Below are 11,128 nucleotides of genomic sequence, written 5' to 3' on the forward strand. Positions count from 1 at the left end.
GGTGGGGGTCTCCCTGTGAGGTGGGGGGAGTGGGGAGGGGGCCAGGGAGGGGGGGGTCTCCCTGTGAGGTGGGGGGAGTGGGGAGGGGGCCAGGGAGGGGGGGGGTCTCCCTGTGAGGTGGGGGGAGTGGGGAGGGGGCCAGGGAGGGTGGGGGGTCTCCCTGCGCGGTTTGCGGGGGCGGGGGCGGGGGCGGGCAGGAGGCGCCGCCTGAGGAGACGCAGCCGAGCGCGGAGGACGCCGCGCGCCGGGCCGGGCCCCGCCCCTTCTCTTGGCGCATGCGCAGCAGCCGCCGCCGGCCGCCGTGCGGACTGTGCCGTTTGTTGGCCGCGGCCTGAGCCCGGGGGTGCCGGGCCCCCCCCCCAGGTGATGCGCGCGTCGAGCGCCGTGGGGCGGGGACTCTGGAGGGAGGGGCGGCCCCGGCAATGGGGGGTAGGGCGGGGGCGGGGCCGGGGGCTTGAGGCGGCCCCCCGGGGAGGGGCGGGGGCCGGGGGCCGGTGGGGTGAGGCGGCCCCCGGGGAGGGCCGGGTGGGGGGCTGGGGCCGTGGGGTGTGAGGCGGCCCCCCGGGGAGGGGCTGGTGGGAGGCGGGGGCCGTGGGGGTGAGGCGGCCCCTCGGGGAGGGGCTGGTGGGAGGCGGGGGCCGTGGGGGTGAGGCGGCCCCCCGGGGAGGGGCGGGGGCCGGGGGCCGTGGGGTGAGGCGGCCCCCCGGGGAGGGGTGGGTGGGAGGCGGGGGCCGTTGGGATGAGGTGGCCCCCCGGGGAGGGGCGGGGGCCGGGGGCCGTGGGGTGAGGCGGCCCCCCGGGGAGGGGTGGGTGGGAGGCGGGGGCCGTGGGATGAGGTGGCCCCCGGGGAGGGGCGGGTGGTGGCGGGGGCCGTGGGGTGAGGCGGCCCCCCAAGGAGGGTCGGGTGGGAGGCGGGGGCCGTGGGGTGAGGCGGCCCCTCGGGGAGGGCCGGGGGCCAGGCGGGGGCCGTGGGGTGAGGCGGTCCGCCCGGGGAGGGGCTGGTGGGAGGCGGGGGCCGTGGGATGAGGCGGCCCCCCGGGGAGGGGCGGGTGGGTGGCGGGGGCCGTGGGGTGAGGTGGCCCCCCGGGGAGGGCCGGGTGGGGGGCTGGGGCAAGCGCTGACGTCTCCCCCTCCCCGGCTGTAGGTCGCCGGCCATGGAGGGCGCTGGGCCCGCGGGGGGCGGCGCCCCCCCTCTCTGCGGCCATGCGGGCGAAGATCGAGCGGAATCGCCAGCGGGCGCTGATGCTGCGCCAGGCCCGGTTGGCCGCCCGCCCCTACCCGGCCGCCCCCAGCCAAGGTTTGCTCCGACCCGTGACCGCTGCTTGGCCTGTTCCCGGGCTGCGCGGGCTGAGGGCCAGCCTGTCCTCGTGCCGGCGGTCCTGGCCCACGGCAGCGCGCCTCACCCGGCGTGCGCCTCGGTCCTCCAGAGCAGCCCTGGGGCTGTGTGACCTGCAACTGGTGACTCGCCACTGCGCAGCCCCCGGCGGGCTCCCGCCTGCCTTGCTCCACCCTGGTCGTCTCCGTGCGGAGCTAAAGGGCGCAGGCAGGCTGGAAGGTCTGGGGCCTGCCAGAATAACAAGATAGTGCATCGCGTAGTGTTGTGTTAAACAAAACTTGATGAATCACTTGGTGATCCCCTGTTCTGCTCATTCCCTCTGGGGCACCTGGCACTGGCCACTGTCAGCGGACGATACTGGGCTAGATGGACCTTTGGTCTGACCCAGTCTGGCCGTTCTTATGTTAAAACAACCTGCAAGTTAAACCCAGCCGATATAGATGTTAGTAGTACTGAGTTATATTGGCTTGCATTCTAAGAAGCAGTGAATCATGGGATGGGAAATATGCATGGTTGCCAAATGGAAAAGGCCAAAGTTGGCAGGGCAACGAGCGTTTAGGCTTCTAAGAAAGTAATGCTTACAACTGAGAATTTAATTGATTAAAACTAGAAAAATGAATACAAATTATTATCTTGTTATGGCTGAGCGTGGATAAAACTGATTATTCATGCTCATTCTACGAACCTTTCTTAATCTGTTTTTTCCTGTTTGTGAAAATACTTTAGAAATATGAGTTTACCATGTCATTTAAAATGTATTTAGCATTATCTTTTTATTTGGATCACAGAATACAACAAGAATTTACAGGCATTATTTACACTAACTTAAGATGTTTTGGAGAGCAAAGGTGTCCGGTTTGTTGTTTTTTTTGTTTGTATGTTTTTTAAAAAGCCCAAACATTCATTTGTTTTGGCAACTTGTGCTTTATAAACTTCATAAAGTTTTCATAAAGTTTTCTGTTATATAGTTGAAAAATAGGAAAAGTCCATCTGGTAAATGTTAAGTCTTATATGATCACATAGTTCAATGTACATTTATTTTGCTGCAGAACTGATTTCTTTCAAAAGGCTTTTCAGCTTCATCTTGTACTAAAGCTTTTGCACTCTGGCTCCCAAGTATAGAAAAATGCTTTATTAGATTTCTGCTTTCTAATACACACTTCTCTGTTTGTTTCATTTAATTTGGTACACACTTCTCTGTTTGTTTCATTTAATTTGGGTAAAAGCATGCACTTTATAATCTCTGGACCTATGCATCACAGGCATTAGGTATAGCTAAGGTTAAGATTTTGTCACGGTTATTTTTAGTAAAAGTCAGGGACTGGTCGTGGGCAATAAAGAAAAATTCACAGAAGCCCTTGACCTGTCCTGGACTTTTACTAAAAATAACAGTGACAAAATGGGGCTGATGGAGTATGAGAACCCTAGCCCTGCTGCTATGATTTAAAAAAAAAAAAAATCAGATTTTTTTTATTTAAATAGGTTTTTGACTCCAAAAGCATTTTATCAAAAAAATCCTATCTAAACATAGTTTTAATTAAGATACATTATAGCTCAAAGATATCTCATCATGGAATAGGGATTATAAATTGTAATTCTATAGTATAAGACAATATATCCACATCTGGCCCGCGGAACCCTCCTGCCTGGCCCCTGAGCTCCTGGCCCAGGAGGCTAGTCCCCGGCCCCTCCCCCGCAGTCTCAGCACGCTGCCGGTGCAACGCTTTGGGTGGCCGGCCAGCGCAGTTGCAGAGCCGCAGCCTGACCTGGTGCTCTGGCCGGCGTGGCTGTAGCGCTGCCAGCCACCGGTGCTCCAGGCAGCGCGGCAAGAGTGTTATACCAATAAAATAAAAACCAGCAGGATCTTATGAAAGGGGAAAAGGCAAAATGCCACATTTATTGTGAATACAGAAAGAATCATAGTAAGCAGTTAGTTATAGCTATAACATTCCATTCAATTTCATATTTATTCACATATTCATTCATACAAACACACGCATACGCACGTTCTGCAAGGTTGTTATCATAGTTACCAGCCTTAGAGTTGCTCATGCCAAGCCGCTGGCCAGGTGGCCTGGACACGAGGAGGGAGCAGGGCCTCGTCAGATGCACATCTGATGCTCCTGGAAGTTGGTTTGCAGAATCAGACCCCAAAGTTCTCACTTTCTAGAATCCATTTTTATAGGAATTTCTTCCTATGTCAGTCTATGGGAATTGCTTCATCATGCTGTTGCTGAATCAATCAGCAGATGTCACATTCCTGATGGCTTCGTGCTGCCAGATGTTATCTTGTTCTTTGGTTCTCCCATTCTTGAGGCTGTTGGGTGGATTCCAGTCTGCCTTCTGGGGGTCCTCTGGTTATTTCCACTTGACGCCTTCTTCAGCCGATGGACGCTGCATTCTTAGGCTGGCACCTCCCTGATCGTTCAGTTATTATCCACACCAAGCATCCATCCACATACATACATCCTCTATCTCTATTTTAATCACAATTGTTAATAAAGCTAGATGAATACAACAAAAGGGCGGGGAGTCTCTGGGTGCTGCTTCTGTTGTTACAGAGTATTGCTTCGAGTCTCTCTCTGTATGAGTGGTGGTTGTTACAAAGAATTGCTTTGAGAACAGACTCTGCTTAGAATGTACTAACACAATTAGCAGCTTGCAAGTTTCACACACAAAGGGAGAGAAACAGTACCAAAAACCAAGAGACCTCTTAATTAGTTATACCCTAGAATTTAAACTATGGGGAATCAAACTCATCTGTGATTTTAATACAGAACTTCTTTAATATGATCCAATAAGAGGGTGTTGGATAGAGGGCAGGGGAGTGGGTGTGGGGTGGGGGTAGGGGTCGGGGCAGTCAGAGAGCAGGGAATGGGGGGTTGAATGGGAGCAGGGGTCCCAGGGGGGCAGTCAGGAGGGGGGGGTTGGATGGGGCAGTGGGGGGCAGTCAGGGGCGGGGGTTCCGGGGGCGGTCAGAGGACAGGAGCAGGGGCTGGTGGATGGGGTAGGAGTCCTGGGGGGGCCATCAGGGGACCGGGGGTTGGATGAGGCAGGAGTCCTGGGGGATCGGTCAGGGGGCGAGAAAACGGGGGGGGGGGTCAGGAGGCGGGGGCTGGGCCATGCTTGGCTGTTTGGGGACACACAGCCTCCTAACCGGCCCTCCATACAATTTTGGAAACCCGATGTGGCCCTCAGGCCAAAAAGTTTGCCAGCCCCTGCTATTGTCCCTCTGCAAATTTGTGTACACCTCTTACTCTTACCTCTCTCTCAAAATGCAAAGTTTCAAAAAGTTCAATGAATAGAAGATTGTAGTGGGCGGAATAGATCTGGACAAGGAGAAGAAGTCTGGAGATAAATGTGAGAAGGGAGGGACAGGCAGTAGAAACAAAAGTGAAACTGTTTTGGCAGTATATTCCAGAAGTCTTGAGGTCTTTCTGAGTGTAGCCTTCATTGATTTGAGATCTACCATACCATTCTCTCACTAGAAGGGAAATACCTACAATGGCAGCAGGCTGCAAAAGAGACCCGGTTTGGGAATATTTTAATGAAGTTCCTCTACCTGTGGATAAAACAGGCATGCATACAAACAGTGCAACAAAGAAACGCAAAAGGCCTGGTTGCCCGAATGAAACAACATTGTGAGAAGTGTTCCTTCTCAGGAGGAAGCTGCATTGAAGATGATGAAAGGAACATGTCTGAACATGCAGGATCTTCAGGTTGGTAAACTTATTTCATACTTCTTTCTTAAGGACTGCCTGTCTTCATTCTGAACTATTCTTAAATTCTCATGTTTGAGCAAAAAATATAGTTACTCTATGGTGCTGTCATTTCAGATGCAGCTGTGATAAAAAATAAATAGGTGAAATTGTCAGATCTTCCTTTTACAATTTCACCTTTAAAGCACTGCTGAGTGTTAGTGAATGCAATGAGTAATACTAAATGAGCAGTATGATAATAATAATAAACTGCACTGACTTATTTTGTTTAGGAGAATCCATCCTCAACATACAGGATTCTGAAGACTATCCACCTTCAAGATCACCATCATTTTCTATAGTTTCAGAGTTATCTGCCAATGACAGTGTTTCAGTCACATCATGTATGTCACATAGCTACAGTGTATCACCTGTAGCAGAAAGAAAACAAAATCTCAATCATCTAGAAACAACCATAGATAAGTTTGTGATAAGAACCAGCAGATTACGAAAAGAGGTAATTGATGAAAAAAATTGCCCAGTTTGTTTATGCAACAAATTCTCCTTTCCTTTCCGTATGATTGAGAACCCACTCTTCATTAACATGGTTCAGTCATTAACACCAGGATACAGTCCACCCAACGGAGCAGATGTCGCAGGCAAATTCCTGTGTATGAAAGAGAAATTGAGCAGTGTGCAACAGGTCTTGATTGGTGGAGCAATGTCCACAATGATCCAGTTGTATGTGCTTGTGTGACAACAGAAGAAGAGAATGTCTTCCTTACAGAAACAATTGCTATATCAGGAAATGCACACACAGCAGAATACTTACAAGAAGTAGCAATAAAAGCTATAACAAACTGTGGAAAAAAAATTCAAATGTCTGAAACCAAGCTGTGTACTAGACAATGCTGCAAATGTATCCAAGATCAGAAGAAAGAAGAGAGTGAAGAGAGTCCCAAGCTAATAACGTACGGTTGCATTGCTCATTTGATGTACCTCCTAGCCAAAGACTTCAGTGTTCCACAAATAAAGGCTAATGTTGAAATTGCAAAATACGTCCGTAACAACCATTTTGCAGCAGCTGCTCTGAAAAAAGTGGAAGGAACCAAGCTAAGTGTCCCACAAGACGTGCGATGGAACTCAGTAGTGGACTGTTTTGAGCACTATATCAAGAACTGGCCTAATCTGATGACAGTTTGTGAACAAAATCATGCAAAAATAGGTGGCCCTGTCACAGCCAAAGTGCTCAACATTGGGCTTAAGAGAAATGTTGAACACATGCTGAGTACTCTACTCTGAAGCCTATTTCTGTAGCCTCGAACAAAATGCAGGGAAATAGCTGTTTTATTGCTGATGCTGTTGAAATTTGGAAGGAACCGAGTGAGATCTTAAAAAGAGAAATCTGCAATGACAGAGTTAAATTACAAGAATTTAAAAAACAACTGGGACAAGCACTATCTCCAGCTCATTTTCTTGCAAATATTCTCAATACTTGGTACCAGGATCAAACCTTAACTGCTGAAGAAGAGGAGTTGGCTATGACGTGGACATCCAGCAACGATCCCTCCATAATGCTAACTTCAGAGCTAAGGGTGAACCATATGTTTGCTGATGATCTTTTAAAGAAAGTCACAGCAGTGAACAGGTGGAAGTCACTTAAGCACTTGGATTCAGAGACTGTTGAAGTGATGATCTCACTTTTAATAGCAATAGCTTCTTTTGCTGGTGTAGAAAAAATATTTTCTTCCTTTGGACTAATTCATTCTAAATTGAGAAATCATTTGGGACCTGAAAAAGCAGGAAAGCTTGTTTTTCTTTTCCAGATTATGAACAAACAGGAAAATGAAGGTGAAGATGACTGAGTTAGCTGCAGAAGCCAATATTTTAAGTTTCACATGTTGACCTGGCTGACATAATCAATTAAATTTTTTTTTTAATATTTCATTTAACTATTTTAGTTAAAAAGAATTTTTACAAAAACAAACCTGATTTTAAAAAAACTTGAATGTTTAACTAAATTCAGGTTTCAGAGTAACAGCCGTGTTAGTCTGTATTCGCAAAAAGAAAAGGAGTACTTGTGGCACCTTAGAGACTAACCAATTTATTTGAGCATAAGCTTTCGTGAGCTACAGCTCACTTATGCTCAAATAAATTGGTTAGTCTCTAAGGTGCCACAAGTACTCCTTTTCTTTTAACTAAATTCAAATTTCATATGCTTGTTTTGTTGAAATATTATGTTTGCTGTTTAAAAAGATATCCAGAATACATAACGTTGTTGTTTTAGTTAAATAAAACAATGTAAATGTCTGTCTGGTGATGTTCTCCTCCTAATCCAGCATGCAAGAAAATATTAATGATTAACCTGTTGAATTAGAGATCGTTCACCTCCCAATGACTTCATAAATATCTGCTTTATTTATCTTTGGTAAATGAAATAACCAAACAATCATTCATTTTCGGATATAGCTGTAAAACTAATCTGGAAAGTTTTCAGAATAAATCACTTTAAAAATGTATAGTATGTACCTCCTAAAAATGAAACCTACATCTATCTCTGAGTTGTGAAGAATATGTATTAAGGTTATAACAATCAACAAGAATGCACTTTCATGTAGAAATCCATGATTAAATAGAGTCTTCCTGACTAGTGATTTAAATCAAATCCACCCTGACGGCAACTGCTGTCCATGGGGACTCAGCAGCAAGGAACCCTTGCCACCTGTGGTGGCTCAGAGCTGCAGGGTTGGTGGCTCAGAGCTCTGGGGTCCCTCCGGTGGCTGGGAGATGAGGGGGAGGGCAGAAGTGGAAAATGTCACAGATCTCTGGAAATCATGGAATTTGTGACCTCCATGCCATAAGCTTAGCCTTAGGTATGGCTTTCAAGAACAGTCTTCCACCAAGTTTGGTTCTTTTGTTGCTTTCCTTGCTCTGCAGTAACAAACATAGTGCAACCTATGCATGTATATTTTCCTTTGTACAATAAATGAATTACTTTCAGTTATTAGAAACCTGCCCTTGGAGTTGAATGGTTCTCCGCGTACCCTGCATCTCCCGGTCTCCTAGATCTATGAGTAGTACTGAGAGTGTATTTTGAAAGCAGAAAGATCTCCATGCTAGCTCATAAATGTTGGATGTGAAGGTCACATTTTGTAAATTAGTTTTTGCAAATAATTTTTCATTTACATTGATGCATGCAATTCTTTTAGCCTTTAAATATGCTGACTTCTCTTGTTTGTTTTTTCAGGAAGTGCTAAAGTTAAAGCACCTCCAAAGATAATTGACACAGGGGGAGGGTTCTTTCTGGAAGAGGAGGAAGAGGAGGAACACAAGGTTGAGAAAATTGTGCATCAGCCAGGTAAAACATGATTCATTTTGCAGAAAATGGCTATATTGGTCATTTATAGTTAATATGAACACACTAGTAAAATGAATAAGCTGCTCCATTTTGTGGCACACTAGCTGAACAGGAATTATGAAAAGTCAGCAACGGCTTCAGAGAAACCTGAAATACATTTGTATAAAAAATGTGGCTGCTTATATGTCCTTATGTTGTTGTTAGTGAAAATGGTCATGTATTTTTCAATAATTAACCAGACAAACTCTTAATTTAAGATAAATAAATGTCTGATGGGGGAAGGTGAGGACCCTAAGTAATAGAATAGCCACAGTCTACACTTTTCTGGGCACTAACAGTTTTTACCGAGTATATTCTGATTCCTCATTCTCTAGTAACAAATACTGATGCAACAGTCCCCTACTGTATAAAAGATCTGAACACACTGAACCAGATCCTTAACTGGTGTAATTCAACATCTGCATTGATTTCAGTGGCGTTGATAAACTGTACAGTCAATTGCTTGACCACACTTGGGTTTGTTATTTTGTTAAGAAATATACTTGAGACCAAATAGCCACCAGACAGGCTTAATTAATACGGTACAGGAAACCAGTTCTATACAATGGCAGTCTCCAAAGAGCAGATTGGTGCAGCAATATTACATTCTCCTTATGTAGGGATGCGTCCTAAAGTTACAGCGCTAAAGCAGTACTTTTACACTCTAAATTGTTGCTCAGTAAAAGGTGTGATGGGTTGGACCCCTTGGGAAGTCACCTGATGTGCTGAGATACCACTGAGTCTACCTGTTCTGCTAGCATGGGCCCTCTTTTACCTGTCTTGCTGAGCCAGGCACTTAAAACCTCCTCTAACACACACACACAGGCAGGGCCACACCCAGCTGCAGATCTGCTCTGGGAAGACTCCGTTTAAGGGACTTGTGCCAGCATGCGGATGTCCACCTCCCTTGCAGTACAGACCCAAAGATATATTATATTTGCCTCTTTCTTCAATCTGGAAGAGGGTATGCACAATTTCTCGTGCACACATCCTGTTAGAAATCACATATACTGGGTTATATTATAAACCAGAAATAAATGTATTAACTATAACAGGTGTATTTTAAGTAGTTAAGGTGGTAGCAGACAGAACAAGGCAGATTACTAAGAAAATAAAACAGAGCATGCAAACTAAGCTTAATACACTAAAGAAACTGATTACATGTAAGTACTCACCCTCAGTGTGGTTCTAATAATATTCTTCACAGGCCAGATGCCCTTCCAGCCTGGGCCCAGTTCTTTTCCCCCAGTTCAGTCTTAGTTGTTTCCAGCAGTCATCTCGGGTCGGGTAGCAGGGGAGAACTGACTACCTGGATTACCTCACTCCCCACCCTTAAATAGGATTTGCATACGGCAGGAGTCCTTTGTTTCCTAGTTTGATCCCCCTTTCCTTACAGTGGAAAGTTACAAGAAGTCCCAGGAAATGTTTTAGCATCAGGTGACAAGACCACCTGACTCTGTAGGGCCCTTGTAGCCATTCTTCACAGGCTGACCCACACGTTCACAGAAAAACTAAGCTCTTTTACAGTCCATTGTCCTTGTTGATGGGCCATCCACCCTGACTGGCTTTTCTATTGTTGTGCCTGAAGTGTTCGCTGTGGGTGTCACTCAAAGTAGTGTAGTTGAAATACAGATACATAGTCAATGTTCCTAATTTCAGATACAGAAATGGTACATTCATACAAATAGCATAATCACATTCAATAAATCATAACCTTTCCAATGATATCTCACATGAGCCATATTGCATAAAGTATATTTATGTCATAGTCACATCATAAGCATATTTTCATAAAGAATATGGAATGACATGTCACAAAAGGTACCATATACATTATTTGAAACTGGATTTAATTAATTTAATTTAGCTTTCTACCTTGTTTGTTTCTGGTACCATGGTGTAGCCTTTTATCTTTTGTTCTGAGTGTATGCATTCCAGGTACTAAGAGGCATAAAGACACCTCTTAAGTTTGTGTGGGTAACTCCTTTCCTGCTGCTGTGAGTAAATAATTGTATGTCCAGATACTGACAATTTTCCTAAGTACTCAAGCCAAGGTTTACTTCAGCTAATGCAAGGTGTTATGGGATACTTAAATAAATTAACAGGATTATGGTTTAGGCCAGTTTAGGTAATATCACTGTTACAGTATTTGTGCTTAATGTTATTAGTGCTTCTTGCATACTAATATATATATGGTGCAGATAATACATAATATCAATGATATTTATATACTAACCAGCATATATTAATCAACAATGGGGCTGTACCAATTTATAACAGCAGAGGATCTGATCCATGCTGTCCTGTAGTCCCGTTCTAGCAGTTGATACTTGTGGGGGTGCTTGCTTAGGAGTGAAGTCAGCATTGTGTACCATTACACAATTAACAGCACTTCTTGTCAGTCACAGAAAGGGTGCTGTCTCAAGAATGATGGATTCAGGCATGAGGAAGTGGCAGGAGCAATAGGGAAGGGCCAAGTCGCCTGATAGAAGGTAGGCTAACTGGGGTGGGGAATGAAACTAAATGACAAAAGTGAAGAAGGGTGGGACAGGTGCTATTTTCTTGGCTCTTAAAATGCTTCCAGATTGCATCATTTCCCCACATTTTTCTGGGGAGGATCCCATGCATGTCCGTGAGCCCTACCTACATTTTTTCCATCCCCACATCTAAATTAATGAATAAAAACCTCCAGCAAAA

General features: G+C 46.0%; 1 protein-coding gene across 1 annotated transcript in view; it reads left to right on the forward strand.

Moving 5' to 3' along the window:
• Positions 1-282: 282 nt before the first annotated feature.
• Positions 283-11,128, forward strand: part of XPA (XPA, DNA damage recognition and repair factor) — an 18,363-nt gene continuing 7,517 nt past the window's right edge. The window contains exons 1-3 of the mRNA XM_048849727.2: positions 283-363; positions 1,145-1,297; positions 8,282-8,392. Coding sequence (XP_048705684.2) covers positions 1,204-1,297; positions 8,282-8,392 — 205 coding nt within the window. The 5' untranslated portion in view covers positions 283-363; positions 1,145-1,203. The remainder of the gene's footprint in view (positions 364-1,144; positions 1,298-8,281; positions 8,393-11,128) is intronic.

The sequence above is a fragment of the Caretta caretta genome, chromosome 5 (genome assembly GCF_965140235.1).
Source record: "Caretta caretta isolate rCarCar2 chromosome 5, rCarCar1.hap1, whole genome shotgun sequence".
NCBI classification, from domain to species: domain Eukaryota; kingdom Metazoa; phylum Chordata; order Testudines; family Cheloniidae; genus Caretta; species Caretta caretta.